Source organism: Muntiacus reevesi, chromosome X (assembly GCF_963930625.1).
Source record: "Muntiacus reevesi chromosome X, mMunRee1.1, whole genome shotgun sequence".
Lineage (NCBI taxonomy): Eukaryota > Metazoa > Chordata > Mammalia > Artiodactyla > Cervidae > Muntiacus > Muntiacus reevesi.
The window spans coordinates 97,950,593-97,976,142 of record NC_089271.1 but is presented as its reverse complement, the minus strand read 5'-3'; the positions used below and the strand labels follow the sequence as shown (position 1 = coordinate 97,976,142).

Here is a 25,550-nt window from a genome sequence, read left to right as displayed (position 1 = left end):
TTGTAGCCAGCTTCATCAGCATGCACCAGCTACAGTTTTGCATCAGCTCCCTGGAGTCAGAATATTTAAGTCCTGCATGTGGTGCTCTGTCCTTCCATTATCCCCAGTTAACAGAGTTGGAATTTAGCCAAAAGAGTACATGGGTTGTTGTTGTTCAGTCACTCAGTCATGCCCAACTCTTTGTGACCCCATGGACTGCAGCACGCTTGGCTTCCCTGTCCTTCACTATCACCCGGAGTTTGCTCAAACTCATGTGCACTGAGTCACTGATGCTATCCAGCCATCTCATCCTCTGTCGTCCTGTTCTCCTCCCGCTTTCAATTTTTCCCAGCACCGGTGTCATTTCCAGTGAGTCAGTTCTTCACATCAGGTGGCCAAAGTATTGGAGTTTCAACTTCAGCATCAGTCCTTCCAATGAATATTCAGTACTGATTTCCTTTAGGATTGACTGGTTGGATCTCCTTGCTGTCCAAGAGACTCTCAAGAGTCTTCTCCAACACCACAGTCTGAAGGCATTTTGCATGATGTACCTTTGTTGCAGAGCTGAAATGCAAGCATCATAGTTCTCACCTAATATGTCAACTTCCTTAGAGCTCAGAGAAGGGAAAGCAAAGCCCTGGGCCTGGCTGATGAACAGCTCACTGATCCTCCCTACATCCCCACCAGGAGATCCCATCAGGCAACAGCACAGTCTTAGATGGATGTGCTAAAGGGAGAAGGGTTTAGGTGATGAGTCCAAAGCCACAGAACCCAGCCCTGTAGTGGTTGGAGAGCCCCTGCAAGTATGGAAACTCTACTTTCTTTTTTCTAATGTTCTAAGTGCACACTGTCAATTGAGTGGATGGCATGTTTGGATTTTTTTGGGGTGTGTGTGTGGTTTGTTTTATGCTTTAAACGTGCCCAGGGATCAGCTATCGAGAGCAAGAAGGTATCACTTTGGTGGGGGTAGGGGGGTGGGCACACCATGCAGCTTGTAAAATCCTAGTTTCCTGATCAGGGATTGAACTCAGGCCACCACAGCGAAAGTATCAAGTCCTAACAACCGGACAGCCAGGGAACTTTCCTCAGGTCATCCAGTGTGACCAAAGTCTGCCTCAGTATCATTTGCTATCTCTTCCCTCCTTACTAATCCCAGGAGAGAAAGTTGCCATGGGCGATAAAACACCAGAATTATTTGAAACTTCCAACTTGACTCAATAAAAGTTTCAAACTAAGAGATGGACCTGCTATTTCAGTGGCTCATGGTGTGTGAATCCGGGCTCTTAGAGCTTCCAATTCTCAGCATATCCTTACCCCCTGCCATCCCTCTCTTTCTGCAGGCCAAGAGGTGCACGGTGATTGGAGGCTCTGGGTTCCTGGGTCAGCACATGGTGGAGCAGTTACTAGCAAGAGGCTATGCTGTCAATGTATTTGACATTCGACAAGGGTTTGACAATCCTCGCGTGCAGTTTTTCCTGGGTGATCTTTGCAGCCAACAGGTAACAGACCATTTAGCCTTGCCAATTGCCCCAGGCCCCTTGAAGGGAAGCCACTAGACTTCCCCTGCTCAGAGGCCAGCCAAGTTGTTTCCAAAAGAAAAAATTTTTTTTGAAAAATTGTGAAGTTATACGAAAGAATTTAACACACACACAAAACAAAGAATTTAACACACACACCTATTGTTACTAGTGAGAATCAATAACTGTTATCTGTGTCACTACTACTGCACTCTGCACAGATAGTTCAAAAGCAACCATGGCCAATACATAAATGAGTGGTGGCAGCTGCGTACCAATAAAACTTTATTGACCAAAGGTCCACAGGCTGTAGAATGCTGACTGCTACTCCAGAGTATATATCTAAAAGTGAAATTGCTGGGCTTTGTATTTTTTTGTTCTTATTTGTTTATGTGGTTATTTATTTATTTATTTATGGCTGTGCTGGGTCTTCACTGCTGCTCGGGCTTTTCTCTAGTTTTGGTGAGCAGGAGTTACTCCTCATTGTGGTGCACATGCTTCTCATTGTGGATTGTGGAACAGGGGTTCTAGGGTGCAGGCTTCAGTAGTTGCAGTTCCCAGGGCTCTAGAGCACAGACTCAGTAGTTGAGGCCCATGGGTTTAGTTGCTCCACAGGCATGTGGGATATTCCCACAACCAGGGATCGAACCTGTATCTCCTACATTGGCAGGTGGATTCTTTGCCATTGAGACACCAGGTACTACTCCCTGGGCTTTGTCTTTCTGCATAACACTTGGCATAGCTGATATATTCTGTGTCAACTTAGGTATCTGTTCCCCCACCCAGAGAACATGCGCTCCATGAAGGCAGCTCCCCTTCAAACAACTCCACCCAACTCCCATGCTGTGGTTGCTATTTTCCCCTCACTCACAAATGCTAGTTTTGCTGCAGGTGGCATTCTAGGGTTACAATCCTCCTCCCCCACCTCCTCCTCCATTGCTCAATCTGAGCATTTTATTTTTTTCGTTGCTCTGTGAGGGTCACAGAATCCTCATTCTCAGACCAGGGACTGAACCCAGGCTCCCTGCACTGGAAGCACAGAGTCCAAACCTCTGGACCAGCAGGGAATTGCCTCTTTTTACTTTTTTAATGTGGGTGCTACAAACTTAAAAGTCATGTCTATGCTTTGTATCATATTTCTAGTGGAATAAAGGGGTGAAGGCTGGATCTGATTCTGGTTTGGTTTTTTTCCTTTGGGGCATCATGGATCAATACCCCAATAGCAATAAGCACTTGTACTACTCAGATTTTACTTTCTATACACCATTGCCCATAAAATGAACCAGGGGTCCTTGGGAAAATATCCTATTCAGGAATCTGGGGCAGAGGTAGGTAGTACAAGGTGAGCCTGGGACATTTTTCTTAGGATGAAACTAACAAAGTACTCAAAAACTAATTTAGAACATGTTAAAAGGACACAGGAACCAATTTGAAGAGCCTCTACTGGCCAAATTTGGGACATTTTGAGCCTCACAAAAGATAAATGTAGTGGATTGTAATGAATTGAACAAGAATCCCTATATCCATAGAATTACTGAAGAAAAGATTACAGAGGAATGCCAAGTAAAGAAGTAAAAATGAAAGCTAAAATTAAAAGTTCACCATTTTTGTTTAGTCACTAAGCTGTGTCCAACTCTTTTGCAACCCCAAGAATTGTAGCCCACTGTGTGATGGGGTTGGGGGAAGGCTTAAGAGGGAGGCTATATATATGTATAAAATTATGGCTGATTCACATTGTTGTATGACAGAAACCAACACAACATTGTAAAGCAACTTATTCCAATTAAAAAATAAAATGTAAAAACATTTTATCAATTTGCAAGTAGCATGTTAATAAGTTGTTCCAAGCAAGGATCACCACTGAATGCTGAAATCAATTGATGGAAGGTTGCTGGGGAATAAGATATTCACAGGATCTCTAATGATCACCCCATTACTTTTTGATTGCTCAGAGAGAAAGATACCTTTTTGATGACCCAAATCTGGCAGCCATCACCTTAAGTAAATGATTGGATCAACATTACCAACAATGTGACAAACTGCCATCTTGATTCTCCTAGGGTGATGCCCTGAGAAGGCATGATGTCACTGGTGTGATGTTCTTGCCAAAAGTATTAAGACTGAATCTAATCCTGAAGAAGATTACCAGTTCTTAGAACAGGCCTGGGGTAGGCTTGAGAGGCAGAGTGGCATGCTATGTGCAGCTTACTCTCAAATGGTTTCAAAGAAAAAATCATGTCTACATAGAGAAAGTTGTGGTAAAATGCTAATAATCAGTGTATCTAGGAACATAATTCATGGTTTTCTTTTGGCGATGTTAGTATCTATTGATCATTCCTAGATTTTACTATTAATACTTTAAGATTTCATGAAATGATAGTAGTAGTGTTAGTCGCTCAGTTGTGTCCAACTCTTTATAACACCACAGACTGTACCCCACGGTTTCCTCTGTCCGTGGAATTCTCCAGGCAAAAATAATGGAGTGGATTGTCATTCCCTTCTCCAGGAGATCTTCCTGACCCAGGGATCAAACCCAGGTCTCCTGCATTGCAGACAAATTCTTTAATATCTGAGCTACAGGAAAGCTTCACAAAACATTACAAAATGGTAACATGCTATTATTTTCTCTTTATGCCTTAGCCTAAGTCTCTGTAACTTTTTTCAGTTCAGTTCAGTCACTCAGTCATGTCTGACTCTTTATGACCCCATGGACTGCAGCACACCAGGCCTCCCTGTCCATCACCAATTCCTGGAGTTTACTCAAACTCATGTCCATTGAGTTGGTGATGCCATCCAACCATCTCATCCTCTGTCGTTCTGTTCTCCCGCCTTCAATCTTGCCCAGCATCAGTGTCTTTTCCAGTGAGTCAGTTCTTCACATCAGGTGGCCAAAGTATTGGAGTTCCAGCTTCAGCATCAGTCCTTCCAATGAATATTCAGGACTGATTCCCTTTAGGATGGACTAGTTGCATCTCCTTGCAGTCCTAGGGACTCTGAAGTGTCTTCTCCAGCACCACAGTTCAAAGTCATCAATTCTTCAGTGCTCAGCTTTCTTTATAGTCCAACTCTCACACCCATACATGACTACTGGAAAAACCATAGCTTTGACTAGATGGACCTTTGTTGCCAAGGTAATGTCTCTGCTTTTTAATAAGCTGTCTAGGTTGGTCATAACTTTTCTTCAAAGGAACAAGCGTCTGGAAATTTTATGGCTGCAGTCACCATCTGCAGTGATTTTGGAGACCAAAAAAATAAAATCTGGCACTGTTTCCACTGTTTCCCCATCTATTTGTCATGAAGTGATGGGACTGGATGACATGATATTACTTTTCTGAATTTAGAGTTTCAAGCCAACTTTCCATTCTCCTCTTTCACTTTCATCAAGAGGCTCTTTAGTTCTTCGCTTTCTACCATAAAGGTGCTGTCATATACATATCTGAGGTTATTGATATTTCTCCTGGCAGTCTTGATTCCAGCTTGTGCTTCATCCAGCCCAGCATTTCTCATGATGTACTCTGCATAAAAGTTAAATAAACAGGGTGACAGTATACAGCCTTGACGTACTCCTTTCCTGATTTGGAACCAGTCTGTCGTTCCATGTCCAGTTCTAACTGTTTCTTCTTGACCTACATACAGATTTCTCAAGAGGTAGGTCAGGTGGTCTGGTATGCCCATCTCTTGAAGAATTTTCCAGAGTTTCCTCTGATCCACAGTGAAAGGCTTTAGTGTAGTCAATAAAGCAGAAGTAGATGTTGTTCTGGAATTCTCTTGCTTTTTTGATGATCCAACAGATATTGGCAATTTGATCTCTGGTTCCTCTGCCTTTTCTAAATCCAGCTTGAACCTCTAGAAGTTCAGGGTTCGCGTACTGTTGAAGCCTGACTTGGAGAATTTTGAGCATTACTTTACTAGCATGTGAGATGAATACAATTGTGTAGTACTTTGAAAATTCTTTGGCATTGCCTTTCTTTGGGATTGGAATAAAAACTGACCTCTTCCAGTCCTGTGGCCACTGCTGAGTTTTCCACATTTGCTGACATACTATGTGCAGCACTTTCACAGCATCCTCTTTTAGGATTTGAAGTAGCTCAACTGGAATTCCATCACCTCCATTAGCTTTGTTCCTAGTGATGCTTCCTAAGACCCGCTTGACTTCAGATTCCAGGATACCGAGCTCTAGGTGAGTGATCATACCATCGTGGTTATCTGGATCGTGAAGATCTTTTTTGTACACTACTTCTGTGTATTCTTGCCACCTCTTGTTAATATCTTCTGCTTCTGTTAGGTCCATACCATTTCTGTCGTTTATTGTGCCCATCTTCACATGAAATGTTCCATTGGTATCTCTAATTTTCTTGAAGAGATCTCTAGCCTTTTCCATTCTATTGTTTTCCTCTATTTCTTTGCATTGATCACTGAGGAAGGCTTTCTTATCTCTCCTTGCTATTCTTTGGAACTCTGCATTCAAATGGATACATCTTTCTGTTTCTCCTTTGCCTTTTGCTTCTCTTCTTTTCTCAGCTATTTCTAAGGCCTCCTCAGATAACCATTTTGCCTTTTTGCATTTCTTTTTCTTGATGGTCTTGATCACTGCCTCCTTTACAATGTCACGAACCTCCATCCATTGTTCTTCAGGCACTATGAGATCTAATCCCTTGGATCTATTTGTCACTTCCACTGTATAATCATAAGGGATTTGATTTAGGTCATACCTGAATGGTCTAGTGGTTTTCACTACTTTCTTCAATTTAAGTCTGAATTTGGCAATAAGGAATTCATGATCTGAGCCACAGTCAGCTCCCCGGCTTGTTTTTTCTGACTGTATAGAGTGTCTCTACCTTTATCTGCAAAGAATATAATCAATCTGATTTCGGTGTTGACCATCTGGTGATGTCCATATGTAGAGTCTTCTCTTGTGTTGTTGGAAGAGGGTGTTTGCTATGACCAGTGCATTCTCTTGGCAAAACTATTAGCCTTTACCCTGCTTCATTCTGTACTCCAAGGTCAAATTTGCTTGTTACTCCAGGTATCTCTTGACTTCCTACTTTTGCATTCCAATCCCCTATAATGAAAAAGACATCTTTTTTGGGTGTTAGTTATAGAATGTCTTGGAGGTCTTCATAGAACTGTTCAACTTCAGCTTCTTCAGCGTTACTGGTCGGGGCATAGACTTGGATTGCGGTGATATTGAATGGTTTGCCTTGGAAACGAACAGAGATCATTCGGTCCTTTTTGAGATTGCATCCAAGTACTGCATTTCAGATTCCTTTATTGACCATGATGGCTACTCCATTTCTTCTGAGGGATTCTTGCCCACAGTAGAAGATATAATGGTCATCTGAGTTAAATTCACCCATTCCAATCCATTTTAGTTCACTGATTCCTAAAATGTTGATGTTCACATTTGCCATCTCCTGTTTGACCACTTCCAACTTGCCTTGATTCATGGGCCTAACATTCCAGGTGCCTATGCAATATTGCTCTTTATAGCATCGGACCTTGCTTCCATCATCAGACACATCCACAACTGGATGTTGTTTTTGCTTTGGTTCCGTCTCTTCATTCTCTCTGAAGTTATTTCTCCACTGATCTCTAGTACATACTGACCAAGAGTTTATCTTTCAGTGTCCTATCTTTTTGCCTTTTCATACTGTTTATGGGGTTCTCAAGGCAAGAATACTGAAGTGGTTTGCCATTCCCATGTTTTGTCAGAACTCTCCACCATGACCATCTGTCTCGGATGGCCCCACATGGCATGGCTCATAGTTTCACTGAGGTTGACAAGGCTGTGGTCCATGTGATCAGATTGGTTAGTTTGCTGTGATTGTGGTTTTCTGTCTTTCTGCCCTCTGATAGTGAAGGATACAAGGCTATGGAAACTTCCTGATGGAAGAGACAGACTGAGGGGGAAACTGGGTCTTGTTCTGATGGGCAGGGCCATGCTCAGTAAACCTTTAATCCAATTTTCTCTTGAAAGGGGGGACTGTGTTCCCTCCCTGTTAGTTCAGTTCAGTTCAGTTCAGTTCACTCACTCAGTCGTCTCCGACTCCCTGCGACCCCATGAATCACAGCACGCCAGGCCTCCCTGTCCATCACAAACTCCTAGAGTCTGCTCAAACCCATGCCCATCGAGTCAGTGATGCCATCCAGCCATCTCATCCTCTGTCGTCCCCTTCTCTTCCTGCCCCCAATCCCTGCCAGCATCAGGGTCTTTTCCAACGAGTCAAATCCTCATATGAGGTGGCCAAAGTATTGGAATTTCAGCTTCAGCATCAGTCCGTCCAATGAACACCCAGGACCGATCTCATTTAGGATAGACTGGTTGGATCTCCCTGCAGTCCAAGGGACTCTCAAGAGTCTTCTCCAACACCACAGTTCAAAAGCATCAATTCTTTGGCACTCAGCTTTCTTCACAGTCCAAATCTCACATCCATACATGACCATTGGTAAAACCATAGACTTAACCAGACGGAACTTTGTTGGCAAAATAATGTCTCTGCTTTTTAATATGCTATCTAGGTTGGTCATAACTTTCCTTCCAAGGAGTAAGCGTCTTTTATTTTCATGGCTGCAATCACCATCTGCAGGGATTTGGGAGCCCAAAAAAATAAAGTCTGACACTGTTTCCACTGTCTCCCCATCTATTTCTCATGAGGTGGATGGGACCAGATGCCATGATCTTAGTTTTCTGAATGTTAAGATTTAAACCAACTTTTTCACTCGCCTCTTTCACTTTCATCAAGAGGCTCTTTAGTTCTTCTTCACTTTCTGCCATAAGGGTGGTGTCATCTGCATATCTGAGGTTATTGATATTTCTCCTGGCAATCTTGATTCCAGCTTGTGCTTCTTCCAGCCCAGCGTTTCTCATGATGTACTCTGCAAATAAGTTAAATAAGCAGGGTGACAATATGCAGCCTTAATATACTCCTTTTCCTATTTGGAACCAGTCTGTTTTTCCATGTCCAGTTCTAACTGTTGCTTCCTGACCTGCATACAGGTTTCTCAAGAGGCAGGTCAGGTGGTCTGGTATTCCCATCCCCTTCAGAATTTTCCACAGTTTATTGTGATCCACACAGTCAAAGTCTTTGGCATAGTCAATAAAGCAGAAATAGATGTTTTTCTGGAACTTACTTGCTTTTTCGATGATCCAGCAGATATTGGCGATTTGATCTCTGGTTCCTCTGCCTTTTCTAAATCCAGCTTGAACATCTGGAAGTTCATGGTTCACGTATTGCTGAAGCCTGGCTTGGAGAATTTTGAGCATTACCTTACTAGCGTGTGAGATGAGTGCAATTGTGCAGTAGTTTGAGCATTCTTTGGCATTGCCTTTCTTTGGGATTTGAATGAAAACTGACCTTTTCCAGTCCTGTGGCCACTGCTGAGTTTTCCAAATTGCTGGCATATTGAGTGAAGCACTTTCACAGCATCATCTTTCAGGATTTTAAATAGCTCAACTGGAATTCCATCACATCCACTAGCTTTGTTCATCATGATGCTTCCTAAGGCCTACTTGACTTCACATTCCAGGATGTCTGGCTCTAGATGAGTGATCACACTATTTTGATTATCTGGGTTGTGAAGATCTTTTTTGTACAATTCTTCTGTGTATTCTTGCCACCTCTTCTTAATATCTTCTGCTTCTATTAGTCCCTACCATTTCTGTCCTTTATTGAGCCCATTTTTGCATGAAATCTTCCCTTGGTATCTCTAATCTTCTTGAAGAGATCTCCAGTCTTTCCCATTCTATTGTTTTCCTCTATTTTTTTGCATTGATTGCTGAGGAAGGCTTTCTTTTCTCTCCTGGCTATTGTTTGGAACTCTGCATTCAAATGGAAATATCTTTCCTTTTCTCCTTTGCTTTTCACTTCGTTTCTTTTCACAGCTATTTGTAAGGCCTCCTCAGACAACCATTTTGCTTTTTTGCATTTCTTTTCCATGGGGATGGTCTTGATCCCTGTCTCCTGTACAATGTCATGAATCTCTGTCCATAGTTCATCAGGCTCTCTGTCTGTCAGATCTAGTCCCTTAAATCTATTTCTCACTTCAACTGTATAGTCATAAGGGATTTGATTTACCTGGGGCCAAATTATGGTGTACAGACTTGGAGTACAGAATGAAGCAGGGCAAAGGCTAATAGAGTTTTCCCAAGAGAACACACTGGTCATAGCAAACACCCTCTTCCAACAACACAAGAGAAGACTCTACACATGGATATCACCAGATGGTCAACACCAAAATTAGACTGATTATATTCTTTGCAGCCAAAGATGGAGAAGCTTTATACAGTTAGCAAAAACAAGCCAGGGAGCTGACTGTGGCTCAGATCATGAGCTCCTTATTGCCAAATTCAGACTTAAATTGAAGACAGTAGGGGAAACCACTAGACCATTCAGGTATGACCTAAATCAAATCCCTTATGATTATACAGTGGAAGTGAAAAATAGATTTAAGGGACTAGATCTGATAGAGTGCCTGATGAACTATGGGTGGAGGTTCATGACATTGTACAGGAGACAGGGATCAAGACCATCCCCAAGAAAAAGAAATGCAAAAAAGCAAAATGGCTGTCTGAGGAGGCCTTACAAATAGCTGAGAAAACAGGAAAAGTGAAAAGCAAAGTAGAAAAGGAAAGATATGCCTATTTGAATTCAATGTTCCATGAATAGCAAGGAGAGATAAGAAAGCCTTCCTCAGCGATCAATGCAAAAAAATAGAGGAAAACAATAGAATGGGAAAGACTAGAGATTTCTTCAGGAAAATTAGAGATACCAAGGGAACATTTCATGCAAAGATGGACTCAATGAAGAACAGAAATGGTATGGACCTCACAGAAGCAGAGGATATTAAGAAGAGGTGGCAAGAATACACAGAAGAACTGTACAAAAAAGATCTTCATGACCCAGATAATCATGATGGTGTGATCACTCACCTAGAGCCAGACATCCTAGAATGTGAAGTCAAGTGGGCCTTAGGAAGCATCATGATGAACAAAGCTAGTGGATGTGCTAGAATTCCATTTGAGCTATTTCAAATCCTCAAAGACGATTCTGTGAAAGTGCTGCACTCAATATGTCAGCAAATGTGGAAATCTCAGCAGTGGCCACAGGACTGGAAAAGGTCAGTTTTCATTCCAATCCCAAAGAAAGGCAATGCCAAAGAATGCTCAAACTACTGCACAATTGCACCCATCTCACACGCTAGTAAAGTAATGCTCAAAATTCTCCAAGCCAGGCTTCAGCAATACGTGAACTGTGAACTTCCAGGTGTTCAAGCTGGTTTTCAAAATGGCAGAGGAACCAAAGATCAAATTGCCAATATCTGCTGGATCATCAAAAAAGCAAGAGAATTCCAGAACAATATCTACTTCTGCTTTATTGACTATGCCAAAGCCTTTGACTGTGTGGGTCACAGGAAACTCTGGAAAATTCTTCAAGATATGGGAATACCGGATCACCTGACTTGCCTCTTTAGAAACCTGTATGCAGGTCAGGAAGCAACAGTTAGAACTGGACATGGAAAAACAGACTGGTTCCAAGTAGGAAAAGGTGTACGTCAAGGCTGTATATTGTCACCCTGCTTATTTAACTTATTTGCAGAGCACATCATGAGAAACACTGGGCTGGAAGAAGCACAAGCTGGAATCAAGATTTCCGGGAGAAATATCAATAACCTCAGATATGCAGATGACACCACCCTTATGGCAGAAAGTGAAGAAGATCTAAAAAGACTCTTGATGAAACTGAAAGAGGAGAGTGAAAATGTTGGCTTAAAGCTCAACATTCAGAAAACTAGAATCATGGCATCTGGTCCCATCACTTCATGGCACTTTATTTTTTGGGGCTCCAAAGTCACTGCAGATGGTGATTGCAGCCATGAAATTAAAAGACGCTTACTCCTTGGAAGAAAAGTTACACTTTGTCAACAAAGGTCTGTCTAGTCATGGCTATGGTTTTTCCAGTAGTCATGTATGGATGTGAGAGTTGAACTATAAAGAAAGCTGAGCAGCGATGAATTGATGCTTTTGAAATGTGGTATTGGAGAAGACTCTTGAGAGTCCCTAGGACTGCAAGGAGATCCAACCAGTCCATCCTAAAGGAGGTCAGTCCTGAGTATTCATTGGAAGGACTGATGCTGAAGCTGAAACTCCAATACTTTGTCTACCTGATGCGAAGAGCTGACTCATTTGAAAAGAGCCTGATGCTGGGCAAGATTGAGGGCAAGAGGAGAAGGGGACAACAGAGGATGAGATGGCTGGATGGCATCACTGACTCAATGGACATGAGTTTGAGTAAACTCCGGGAATTGGTGATGGACAGGGAGGCCTGGCATGCTGCAGTTCATGGGGTTGCAAGGAGTTGGACATGACTGAAGCAACTTAGCAGCAGCAGCAGCATGTCCATTGATCAGTGATGCCATCCAACCATCTCATCCTCTGTCGTACCCTTCTCCTCCTGCCTTCAGTCTTACCCAGCATCAGGGTCTTTTCAAATGAGTCAGCTCTTCGCATCAGGTGGCCAAAATATAGGAGTTTCAGTTTCAGCATCAGTCCTTCCAATGAATGTTCAGGACTGATTTCCTTTAGGATAGACTGGTTGGATCTCCTTGCTGTCCAAGGGACTCTCAAGAGTCTTCTCCAACACCACAGTTCAAAAGTATCAATTCTTCAGTGTTCAGCTTTCTTTATAGTCCAACTCTCACATCTGTCCATGACTACTGCTGATCAAATTGTCCTGTCTTTCTTTTGTCAGTGGGCATGTCTTCAATTTGGCTCTGGAGTCCTTTTCATAGGACTTACTTTTTGGTGCAACAATGTGTTCTTGGCTTATCTTGTATGTTTCTGGCACCAGATCTGCAATCAATGATTTCTCTCAGGAGCTCTGCTTCCCTGTAGCAATCCATCTCTGATTACTCTTTGTTGTATGTCTAGTTTCACAGAAAGGATTACTCCTGTGTATAGGATATTTACACTGTCTTTTGCTGTATGGGACTTTCATATGATGCATAATCTGTATCTATGGGCTCATCTTCCCCAAGAGTTTTAACTCCAGGTGCGCTGGATTTTCCCAGCCACCTGGCACCCACCATCCACCACCCATGAGGCACAAAGGCACAGGTGTTGACTTTTTCTGGATCCTACAGGCTTCTTATGCCCCAAACCAGTTTTTATTGGGGCCGAGGTAGTGGGGAGGGAGGTGGTTAAAGGGACAGTATGGTTTCTACCTCATATACTTCTGTGTCTTTGAATCTTTTACAGTAAGAATGTATTTCTGTGTTGACTGGAGATTTATAAAAGGGCAAGACACCTTCATAGCCCAGATTGGAGCCTGGGAATGTGAGGAGGCTGTTTACTTGTATAAAGCAGGAGTGATTTTTTTTTTTTGTCTTTGTTTGCTTTCCAGGACCTGTACCCAGCTCTGAAAGGTGTAAGCACAGTTTTCCACTGCGCATCACCCCCACCATTCAGTAACAACAAGGAACTCTTTTATAGAGTGAATTACATTGGCACCAAGAATGTCATTGAAACTTGCAAAGAGGCTGGGGTTCAGGTAAGGGGAAAGCTGGGATGAGTGCTGTCAAGAATGTGTGATGGCTTTTCCCAAGTGCGTGGGGGCCAGGGCTTTTGTTCACTTCCTGGTCTAGCTAAGCCTGCTTCCTAAAGTGTTGCAAAGAGCCTAAAGTTTCGGCCCTGGGAGCTGCTGAGCAAACCATATGAAGACCCTAAGCCTTATTAGTCTTTGGTTAAAGAGTGACAAAATTTAGAAATTGCTTGTGTTTTTTGTTGTGCTTTAAAAAACATGTTTTTAATATAAATAATATATATAAAACATAAAATTTACCATTTTAACCATTTTAAGTGTACAGTTCAGTGGCATTAAGCACATTCACATTGCTGTCAACCACCACCATCATCCATCTCCAGAACTTTTTCATCTTCCTAAAGAGGCTGAAATCTGTACCAATTAAACCCTAACTCCCCCTCTCCCTGCCCCTGGCACCCATCATCCTGCTCTCTGACTCCTCTAAGGACCCCACACAAGTGCAATCATAGAACACATGCCCTTTTGTGTCTGACTTAACTTTACTTGGCATAACACCTTCCAGGTTCATCCAGGCTGTAGTGGAATCAAAATTTCCTTCTTTTTTAAGGCTGAATAACAGCCTATTGGAGGTCTATGCTGCATTTTGTTTGTTTATTCATCCCTTGGTAGATTCCTGGGCTGTTTTGACTATTGTGAATCATGCTGCTGTGAACATGGGTATGCAAGTAATCTGCTCCACTTTCTGCTTTCAGTTCTTTGGGGTAAATATCCAGGAGTGAAATTCCTGAATCATATAGTAATTCTGTGTTTAAGCTTTTATTTTTTTAATTAATTTATTTATTTTAATTGGAGGATAGTTATTTTACAGTACTGTGATGGCTTTTGCCATACATCGACATGAATCAGCCACAGGTGCACATGTGTCCCTGATCCTGAACCCCCCTCCCACCTCCCTCCCCACCTCATCCCTCTGAGTTGTCCCAGAGCAGTGGCTTTGAGTGCCCTGCTTCATGCATCGAACTTACACTGGTCATTTATGTTACTTATGGTAATATACATGTTTCAATGCTATTCTCTCAAATCATCCCCCTCACCTTTTCCCACAGAGTCCAAAAGTCTGTTCTTTACATCTGTGTCTCTTTTGCTGTCTTGCATATAGGATCATCCTTACTGTCTTAAGGAACTGTCATATTATTTTCCAAATATTGCCTGTTCTTGTTGTGCCAACTGATGATGCCAGAGGCTGGGCAACAGCTCTCTTCTCTTGTTCGCAAAGCATCTGTGGCATATGTCATTGTCACTGCCCCAAGCATCAGGGGCTTGGCTGATAGGTGCACTGTTTTTACTAGTGGCTGGTACCCCATTATGGTGATCCAGAGAACCAGGGTTTATAACAGTGCAGCAAGCTACATTATGGTGGATATTGTACCTTCTCAGTTCTGAGTTACTAGCAGAGAGGCATCCAAATCTGGTTAGTGCTCCAAATCTGGTTCCTCACCTATTAAGCAACATTAGTAGCCCCTGGTTACTTGTGGAGGAGCAAATCAAGTGACAGTTGTAAATCTCACACTCCTTACTACTTTCTACTGTGCCTGTATTAACTGGAGCTCTGTGAATTGCACTCTGCTGTTTTTTCATTCGACCATCCCAGGCATACAGAAAAGATCTGAGAATAATATAGCACCCATACACTCATCACAAATTTGAGGTGACAGTGTTACTCAGTGTCACCGCTGTCCTCCTGCATGCTATGTGGCACAGCCAAAACAGAAATTCTAAAACTTTGTAAAAATAATATACTGAATATACCTTCCTGCAACTTGCTTTTTTCCCCCTCAACATTGTTTTTTTTTTTTTAACCACAAATTAGATCTTTTATTGTCACCATTAAAAGTCTGCATTTTAAGCAAATTCTTGAACTGGTGGCTCATATCCATCAGCTCGTTCAACTTTAGCACCTGTCTTGTCCCCAGTATCTTTTCCAGAGCTACCACCTTTACCATGTAGCTCCATGAGTTTTCCCAATTCAAATTTGGGCTTCTTCAGCATTTTTACTTTTCTAACAAAGACATCATGGAGTGGATAAATAGATTGGCAAGCCTTTTCTATGTCTTTTCCAATGCTATCTGAGATCAATTTATTGACCACCTCTTTCAAGTCATTTGTTTGCACCTCTAAGGTTATGATTTCTATCATCTTCTTGCAGATGGAGTAATAGCAGATGGGGGGCAGCTGGTGCTCAGGTCATGCAGGGAGACTCAGGCCAATTCAGTGTTAAGCTTTGCTTGCATATGTACTGGCTATGAAAGGAAACCTAAGTGGGTGCGGTCCACTACCAACACCTGGGAGAGTCACTCACAGCTGCCCAACTGAGGTAAGCACCCTGCTGGTGCTGGGCTTAAGAGGTCTTGCTGAATCTGATTGTTGCGTTTTTTAGTAGAACCCACACAGAACAGATGAAGCAAGTAACCATCAGTAGTCTTGACATCAACAAGAGCTTCAGTCATGGTGTGCTATTTTTTGACCATGGAGCACATTTTGTCACGAGTAAGATCCATAGCATGGAAATTAGTCAGGCAGTTTTTGCCCTTAACATCCTCAGTAATTAGCTTGAATTTATTAAATGCTACTTTGTCATTCTGTAGATAAGTAAGACTCACTTCACGACCTTTGAGGCCATCAGATGCGATTTTGGTTCCTTGAGTCCTCATGACCAGTGTTTTCGCAATATTCCTTATATTGAACATAGCTGGTGCTTTCACATTGTACCAGTCTTTTTTAGATAATGGGTCAACCACTTTCTTCTTGGTTCCTTTTTTGCCTCCTTTCATAAGGCACTTGTTCTTGCTGCAGCATTATGTTTTTGAGATTTCTTTGTCTTGAAATACAGTACAGTCTGGTATAGTCACTGAAGTGGCAGGATAGCTCAGTGGGTAGCAGTGCAGGAAGTGGGGGTTTTATGTGGTATTTAGGGAATCTGTTTCAACAGAGATGAAACAATCATTGACTGCTTTTCTTCTCAAAGGCTTAAAGTGTTACTTCCCACATTTACATCTCTAATCCACCAGGAATTTCTGTCTGTATATGTTCTGAGGATGTTTGGGTACTCAGCAGCATGTACTGTACCATCGTCCCTTCCCTGATGTTTAGTGCCCTATGCAGCATGTCTCTGTGGTCCTGTTCCCGGCTCTCGTGCTCCGTGGCCCTGTCTGTGCCCAGGCCCCTGTGCCCTGCCCTAGGATGAACCTCAGTATCTAGTGTAGGACAAGTCACTCCCTAACTCTGTTCTGCTTGACTATTCCTAGCCCTTTGCTCATTCATACACATTTTAGAACCAGTTTGTCAAGTTCTTGATAAAGCCTATTGGAAATGTCAGTGTAATTGCATCAGACCTAAAACTAATTTGGGAGAGAATGGACATCTTTTCCAATATGGAGTCCTGCTATGTATTTCCCTCTCTCTTTAATGCCTTTCATTAGACCTTTTACTTTACTTCATAAAGGTTCTGTATATCTTTTGTTAAATTTATTCCATATACTTCACTTCTGGTGATTAAAATATCTTTCATTTTCCACTGCTACTGCATAGAAACACAGCTAATTTTTGTGTATCAATTTTGTACTCTGCAACTTGCTGAAGTCTAACATTTTCTGTATGTTTGTAGTGTTTTGTATATAGACATTTCCAACACTTGCAAATGGTGATAGTTGTTTCTTCTTTTCAAATCATTATATTTAATAGTTTGTTGTTTACCTTATCCTACCATGCTGGCTAGGACTTGCAGGACCATGTTGAATAAAAGTGATAGAGATGTGATTTAAGCTAATGGTGTTCTGTTTAGGATGGGCTTCCCATAACCAGATAGCTGAAAGCTGGGGACCCTCATAAGAAAGCACCTTCCTGTCAAATAGCATTTCACCATGCCTGTGTGTGTATACTGATGTGCCAAGGTTGGGAGCAGAAGTGTCTTCTATCCTTCAGTTGTGATAAGATGAGGGAAAATGTAAAATCCACTGTTTTAGAATGTCATACCATAATGTGTCTCAAATTCTCATACCTGCAAAAGATAGTGATCTTTTCTTTGCATTGTTTAAAGAAGGCCTGAAAAGGGAAGGCATCATGGTAAAGAAAGTGAACATGTGCCATTTGATTTCCTTTCCTACATGACCTTCATTGTTTTTATATAGTGATCATTCCTGACTCATTTTTTTTACATCTAATTTTCTCCTCTGCCAGAAACTCATTTTAACCAGCAGTGCCAGTGTCATCTTTGAGGGTGTTGACATCAAGAATGGAACTGAAGACCTCCCTTATGCCGTGAAACCAATTGACTACTACACAGAGACAAAGATCTTACAAGAGAGAGTATGTACCTGACAACTGGTTGAGTCAGTGACAAACGAGTTCCATGAACATTTGCAGGATTTAGATTCTTAAGTAGAATGTTTATGAACATAGAATGTTAGTATTCTGAAGCCTAACTACATAACTTGTGAAATAAAATTTGTAGATGAAATTCAGTTCTAAAGATGACAACATTGTAAAATAATTAGCCTCCAACTAATAAAAACAAATGAAAAAAAAAAGATGATAACAGAAAAAATAGTAACAGAATAGCCTAATGTAGCCAGATGCTACTCTGTGTTTTATGGGGAATTGCTTCATTTAAGCTTCATAATGACCCCTTAAGGCAGGTACTATGATCTTCGCCAGGTTACAGAAGACAGTTGAGGACAGCTGATACACAGAGATTCAGAAGCTTCCTTAGGCCATGCAGCTCTAGAGCCTGCACTCAACCTCTGCTCCAGAAATCAGACAATTTATGATAATCCAAAGCGGCAAGCAAAACTCAGCTAAACACTCAAGTGTGTTTTCATTTGAATACACCTTCCTAGTACTCTTGCACCCCCTCCTCTTTAAAAAAAAAAAAAACAAACAAACAATGGAAGGATCTTGCTTTATTTTAAGGGAAAGTGGTTTTCCACTTGGCAAGTCAGCTTCACTAGGGAGCTCCTGGTTTTAGCAGTGGTCTGGGCCACATAACGGGGACTCTGACAGTCGCCAGCTCCAGGACTAATGTCCAGGAGAATATTACCGGAAGGACACCCTACACTGCGGACCATGGGTGTTCATCAGTCACGGGCAGCTTACTTTAGCTGGGCAGCTGTGAGTGACTCTCCCAGGTGTTGGTAGTGGACCGCACCCACTGAGGTTTCCTTTCATAGCCAGTACATATGGAAGCAAAGCTTAACACTGAATTGGCCTGAGTCTCCCTGCATGGTCTGAGCACCGGCTGCCCCCCGCGTCTGTTTGCTGTTACTCCGACTTGGAATGTCCCAGAAGAGCTCCTCTGCTGGGAAACCCACAGGCCTCTCAGTGCAGAGATGGAAGCCTCGCCATTTGCAAGCTCCAGTCCTGGGTCTGTCCCCTTGCTCCTTGGAGCACGGAGAGCCTCCCAGAGGCATTTATAGACTTACCTTATTTCCAGCAGAGTACCCAACAAGTCAACACAAATGAGACCCCTTTGGGTAACTCCGATCATTGTGAGCAGTCGGCAAGTAACTTGAACTCGCTCAGACCAAAACATAAGCAAGGAATTTGCCACCGTAGAGTAGAAACCCTCAGTGAGGCAGTAGAATGAGTTGACATGGGCCATCTCGCTTCATCACGATCTCCATTTTTAGCAACAACCTAACAGATCTTTGGGAAGTTTTGTTCCTTTTGAGACAAATCCTCTTTCTCTGTACTTTAAGGCCAGTCCTTTCTATTGTATCTTACTGACTTTGACCCAGCTCTCTGTTCTGTGTCTTCAGATGTGGGTGTTGGGGTGGAGAAAGGGTCAGAGAAGTAGTCTAGAATTCTTCAGTATCTGCAACCCACACCCTCCCTTCACTCTTCTGCAGGCAGTCCTGGGTGCCCATGATCCCGAGAAGAATTTCCTGACCACAGCCATCCGCCCTCATGGCATTTTTGGCCCAAGAGACCCCCAGTTGGTCCCCATTCTCATCGAGGCAGCCAAGAAAGGCAAGATGAAGTTCGTGATTGGGTAAGTTGGCCCCTGACTGCCCCCTTCCATGCCCCCCGGCCCCTGAAGCAAGAGTCAATCACCATCGGCCCTTTGCTTCTGTGAGCTTATCTTCTGCCTGTTGTCCATTTCCTGTGGCTGCCACAAGAAATGAGGCTGAGAATAACAAAAATGGGTTGGTTCACTCCCTGTGCTGGAGTCCAGGACTCCCAAAATCCAGGTGTTGGTGGGGTTGACTCCCTGCGGAGGCTCTGAGGGGGTCTGTTCCAGGCCTTGCTCCCAGCCTCACATGGCTGCCAACAAACCTTGGCTCGTAGACATGTCACTTCAATCTCAGCCTCCATCTTTACATGACATGCTTTTCTCTGTGTGTCTTTTCCAAAAGATCTCTCTTCTTATAAGAACACGAGTCATTAGGTTTAAGACCCACCCTACTCTAGTGCAACCTCATCTTAACTAATTATATATTCAAAGACCTCATCTCCAGATAAGGTCAAAGTCACAGGTTCCAGGGAGACATGGATTTCTGCCCCATGAACCCTCTCAGGCAGGCCAGAAAAATATTTGTATCCGTGTTTGGAAAGTCAGGAAACTGACTCAGAGGAGAAACAATTGTCCCAGGGTCAAGGGCTTGACTTTCCTTGCATCTAGGAAGGCAAGGGGAGGTGTTAACATTCCTCCTCTGGGCCTCTGCAGGTGATGAGAGTGGTTCTGTGTCCCTAGTACATCTTTCCTTCCGTCCTTCCTTCTATTCATCCATCCATCCATCCGTCCTTCATTCTCTTTTCTTCCTTTCTTTCCCCCCTTATCCATGTGCTTTGCCACCTTGCCTCCCTGCCTCTCGCTCAGCCTCTTGCCACAGGACTAGAAAGAGATAGTAGAGAACCCTTGAGGCCAGAGCAACGCATTAGGCCACAGTGCCCTGGAGGGTGTTGAGAGCTGCTGTCCAAACTGGGGCTCAGAGAAGACACCACCAGCATAGGCCATGTCAGGATGGCGCAGGCAGGGCTAGGGGCTTTCAGCTTCATGGCTTGGCCCCTAAATATCCCTCTGGCCCTGAAGGCCCAGGAGCCATGGCCTCCAGCACATCCTCATGGATGCCCAGGTGTCCCTGGGCTGGCATTGCCAAGGTGGGTCGTGGGGCTCTGCCACGTGTGCAGCTGAGTGCTCCAGGCACAGGATACTCATTCCTTGTGCCCCTGCAGGAACGGGAAGAACTTGGTAGACTTTACCTTTGTGGAGAACGTGGTCCACGGACACATCCTGGCTGCGGAGCACCTCTCCCAGGACACCGCCTTGGGTGGGAAGGTAATGCACCTGCTTCCACCCACTCAACAGTGGCTGGCCCTCCTGCCCCTGTGTGTCCCTGTGATGCCATCTGCTGGCACACTGCTTCTCTGACCCTGCTTCCTGGCAGATCTGCCTTAGGATCCCACTGGGCCATGGTCAAGCCCTCTGACAAGGGAAGGTCAGCTCTTACACAGAGATGGGAGAGCACACTCTTAGGTCCCCCTTCCTTGTTTCTCACTCCCACTTTTGGAATCCCCTCCCCATTGGGGTCTCATTTTTCTCTCCTGGATTTCAGCCCTTTTCCGACTCAGAATTCTCAATGTGGTGGGGGGAGGGAGCACATTTGAGATAGGTCATACGACCCATTCATAGCATCTGAAGATAAGATCCTTTACCATGATTAACAGTTATTAAAATAACCAATGTACCTTCCCAAGTACAGTCTAAGCTTCACTTGAAATCCTGGCCCACAGCTAAACTTTCATCACCTTCCCCACTACCCCGGAAAGTTGCCTGTAGCTGCAAACCCAAAAGGCCTGTCACTCACTGGCTGACATTTGCAGACTTGAGGACCACGAGAAATGCTGCACTCTGTGTGGGCTTAATCTCCACCTTATTTTTGAGCTGCCCTATGAAGGAACTGGGGTGGGTAGGCAGGGAGCGGCCCCTGGCTTCTCAAAATATTGGTCTTGGCTGAGCCAGCAGGCTACAGCTGAGCTGCAAGCATGGCCCGCTCCCCACACTGCTGGGACGCAGTTCCTAGTTTCTGGTTCTCTCTGCAGGCTTTTCACATCACCAATGACGAGCCCATCCCCTTCTGGACTTTCCTGTCCCGAATTCTGACAGGCCTCAATTACGAGGCCCCCAAGTACCACATCCCCTACTGGCTGGCCTACTATCTAGCCCTCCTGGTGTCCCTCCTGGTGATGGTGATCAGTCCTGTCATCCAGCTTCAGCCCACTTTCACGCCAATGAGGGTCGCACTGGCCGGCACGTTCCACTACTACAGCTGCGAGAAAGCCAAAAAACTCATGGGCTACCGGCCGCTGGTCACCATGGATGATGCTGTGGACAAGACCGTGCGGAGCTTTCACCACCTGCGCAAGGTCATGTGAGGCGCCCCCAGCCCTGGCCCTTCGATGCATTCCCTAGCTGATAACTCTCTCCCCTGGAGACCAATAAACTAACCTCATCCCAGTGATTGTCTTCTTAGCTTAGGCCTCCCCTGGCCAGTTTGATGACAGCACATCTACCCTTCTGTGACCAAGAGAACAGTTAAATTAGCAGACACATCTTCTTCGTGGGACTGGATGTCGATTTCTTAAAACAAGGCAGCAGCTTCCTATTCTAAGTGTTTTGTGTTCTCTCCACCCCTGGGTTCCTTAATCATTCCAGTCCCCTGTGCACAACCAAAGAAGCTGTAGGGAAGAAACAGCCATTTGCTGATTGAGGAGGGGGTCCTAGATTTATTTCCATGTAGACTGTTCAAGGAGCCACAGATGACAAATACCCTAGAGAAAAGCAGAAGTTATGTGAGCCATCAAATGTACATTTCAAATAGATACAGAGTTGAGAGAAAAAGCTTAGAAAGCTTGAACAACTGTAAACCCCCAATCCCCGGGGGGGAAAGACTGCTGGTTGTTCACCTCCTTGCATGCCCCGAGTTCTCTCTCAGGTACAGCTGCTGTGCCTGCCTGCGTTATTTTTCATAAATCATTCTTTCATGTACACCTTTCTTATCATCCACAGAGCCCTCTTGTCCTTTTAATGGCAAGGTGGGACACTGGGCAGATGGACAGGAAGCCATGGGAAAGGTCAGAGAGAAGAGCCCCTCCTTTATCTGCTTGGAGATGATACAGATAGGGCTATTTCCTCACAGCTCATGCTCACAGAACCCTTTAGGGCCGTTCCTAAAAATCAGCACATGTAATGAATTGGCATTCTTTATTTCCTGTTGTTCTTACAGAACCTGGTTTCTTCTCAGACTCATTGAAATGTAATCTTAAAGACATCTGTTTTTTTTTTTTTTCCTCTACCTCTGTCCAAGGGTGGGGAGGCACCTGGGGAGATTGGAATAAACTGAAGGTATTGTCCATGCCATGCAGTGTGTGTGATACAAACTTCATCCCAACCTGGGGGGAAACTGAACTGCTAGGGTGAGGGAACACAGACAGATATAAGACAGGATCTTTGACCTAAGGCAATTAGAATAAAGGAGTTAAGATACATTCAGAAGGCCCTGTAATTCAAGGCAGGAATTAAGACCGGGTGGTGTAAGTTCTGAGGAGGGATACATGGCTTCCAGCCAAGACTGTGTAGGTTGAAGAGTCACTGGGTACAGGCCACTAGATGGTGTTTAAAGGTAAAAGGTCAGGTTCACGGGCATTGGTTTGTCATAGTTTCGTTAGCAGTGTGTTGTGTCTCTGAAGTATGGAAGCATCCTGTGACTAGGAGGAACATGGAGCAGTAGGAGTTTGAAAGTGAAAGTCACTCAGTCGTGTCTGACTCTTTGCAACCCCATGGCCTATACAGTCCATGGAATTCTGCAGGTCCGAATACTGGAGTGGGTAGCCTTTCCCTTCTCCAGGGGATCTTCCCAACCCAGGTGTCGAACCCAGGTCTCCTGCATTGCAGGCAGATTCTTTACCAGCTGAGCCACCAGGGAAGCCCAAGAATACTGGAGTGGGTAGCCTAGCCCTTCTCCAGAGGATCTTCCTGACCCAGGAATCGAACTGGGGTCCCCTGCATTGTAGGCGGATTCTTTACCAACTGAGCTGTCAGGGAAGCCCTAGTAGGAGTTTGGTCAAGCTAAAGAGGTTGGGTGAACTTTATCTTACCGGCCTGGGAAATCATTGAGAGTTCAAGCAAAGGGGCAAAAAGCCACCAACATTCTAGCCACCCTAAAAAGAGCCTGGGAGCCCAGATAGGAAGTAATACTTCAAGTAGTGATGCAGCCATCCATGGAACTAGAAATGGAGTCTTGGTGGAAGGCCCTGAAAAGGAGTCAGCTTGCTGTAGGATTCCTCTGCTGGGTGAGAGGGAGGAGAAGGCCAGGGCACAGAATGGAAGACTCCACTTTTGGAGCCACTGGAAGGAAGGTCTCAGGCCAGGAAGACCGAAGGTGGTGGACCTCACTGAGGAGCACCGAGGACCAAAATGCTCTGGACCCCCATCTGTTTGGGGAAAGTGTGACCACCAGGGAGCCATGGGCTCCGCACACCCTGGGGACTTGTCAGAAACTGGGGGCCCACCAAAGAACTGATTCTGTTTCACAAGCCCCGCCTTTGGTTCTGAACCACTGAAGTGGTCTCCCAGCAGGTCAGTGAGTCCAGCTTAAACCTCACCTCAGCCCCTGTAAGGCTGAACATGTCCTGTTTTCTTTACTGCCTTGGAGCACACATCCCTAAAATGACCCCTGGGTAACTGACCCAGTCTGTGCCTCTCCCCCGTGGCACCTCTGTCTGCAGAATCAGGCCTGAGGGAAGGCCCTTGTTTCCAAGCTTGGGAACAGCTACAGACCCAGTGCTGCATGTCCATTGGGGAACTCTCTCATTTCAGGCCCTCTCCCCTCCCCAGCCGGGCTGACCCATTTCCGCCCCTGGCCTGTCCACACCTGGGTCTGATATACTGAGACGGCTGAGCTGATTTATCTGCCCACTCTGGTCCAGACTCTACACCCATCCAGGTGTCCTCCCCTAAAACAGATCTACACCCTGCCTCTCTTCTGCCAAAAACACTTTAGTGGGGCCCAGTTTTCTCCTGAATCCATTCTGCGGCCTGTCCATAACAGCCTGTGCCCAGCCTACCTTGCCAGCTTCTTACCCTGGCTTGACACCTGCCATGCTCCAGCCAACCTTCTCTGCCCCTGTCATGCATGCTACCCTGATTCTCCTAACTGGAAATTGTCTTTCCTCTGGTCTCTCCACCCGGGCTGGGAGCTCCCTGCTGGCAGAGCCAACCAGTATCCCCACAGCAGAGAGCAGAGCTCAGGAAACAGGTCACCACCTGCCTGGCCTGGCGTCCTAGAATAACAGCTGCAAGCAAAGGAAGCAGCCCAAGGAATGGGGAACAGGGCAGCCGGCGGGCCTAGTTGGAGCAGAGGTTCCAGGCCTGGCACTCTTGTGTGGATTCGGGAGGTCTTGTGAACCCCATAAATTGGACGCAGCCATTGGGGCATCTGTGAGTGTGTGTCTTTTGGCAAGTGAGGCACATAACCGTCATCAGCTTTTCAAACATGACTGTGGCCCAACACAGAATTCAAGCCAGTGGGATGGGGGCCAGCAGCTGCAGAGAAGCCTGAGTTGGACTGAGGGTCCAAAGGGGACAAGCGAAGGAGGCAGAGGCCAGAGTGTGTGCCTGGGATGGGGGCTGCCTATGGCCAGCTCCTCCATCTGTGGGGTCCCTGACTCCAAACCGGGAAAGGACTGGAACCAAGGCAGAGGCTGGTTCGGCAGACAGCACAGGAATGGTTCAGGCCTTTGGCCACAACCCTCCAAACTCGTGTGCGTTTCTACCCGCTGACAGGAACTCTCAACCTCCTCTCTGCTTGCTGGGTGAGAAGGCCTGGTGTTAGAAGCTCTCCCTTCTACTGAACTGAAATGCCTCTCTCTGTGACCTCCCTCACCTTCTGTCCCTCCACCAACCCCAGCAAGTTAGGCTTGCAGCTCCTTGTGCTCCTGAGCAGCACTCTCCCCTGCACAACCGGGCCTGCAGCCTCTGCTTTCAATCCTCACCTCCAACATCATTTTCTCCACCGTGAAGGTGTCTCTTTTCTGGCTTCCCACAGAGACTGCCTTATATGCCATCTAAGCCCTTCCTCAGTCATACAGTACTCATGGCCTTAGCTGCCCATTCTCTTCTGAGCCAGGTGCCAGGGGCTTTTGATGCATTTCTCTGTCCCTCAACTCCTGGGTAGTGCTTACTCCTGAGAAAAGTGAAAGTCACTCAGTTGAGTCCGACTCTTTGTATAGTCCATGGAATATTCCAGGCCAGAATACTGGAGTGGGTAGCCTATCCCTTCTCCAGGGAATCTTCCCGATCCAGGAATTGAACCGGGGTCTTCTTCACTGCAGGCAGATTCTTTACCACTAAGCTATGAGGGAAGCATAGTAGAGAAGGTGATCAGTAATTGTCACTAGACTCATGGACATTGAGAGGAGAAAGGCGGTAATACCCACATTGACCACCTGGGGGAGCCTC

At 44.9% G+C, this 25,550-nt stretch overlaps 1 protein-coding gene and 1 pseudogene across 1 annotated transcript in view; one reads left to right on the top strand and one right to left on the bottom strand.

Annotated features, from left to right (window-relative positions):
* NSDHL (NAD(P) dependent steroid dehydrogenase-like) overlaps positions 1–21,702 on the top strand; it is a 32,222-nt gene extending 10,520 nt beyond the window's left edge. The window contains exons 3-8 of the mRNA XM_065915016.1: positions 1,320–1,478; positions 12,896–13,042; positions 17,273–17,401; positions 18,940–19,082; positions 20,267–20,369; positions 21,134–21,702. Coding sequence (XP_065771088.1) covers positions 1,320–1,478; positions 12,896–13,042; positions 17,273–17,401; positions 18,940–19,082; positions 20,267–20,369; positions 21,134–21,466 — 1,014 coding nt within the window. The 3' untranslated portion in view covers positions 21,467–21,702. The remainder of the gene's footprint in view (positions 1–1,319; positions 1,479–12,895; positions 13,043–17,272; positions 17,402–18,939; positions 19,083–20,266; positions 20,370–21,133) is intronic.
* Positions 14,916–16,165, bottom strand: LOC136153830 (small ribosomal subunit protein eS1 pseudogene; annotated as a pseudogene).
* Positions 21,703–25,550: the final 3,848 nt, after the last annotated feature.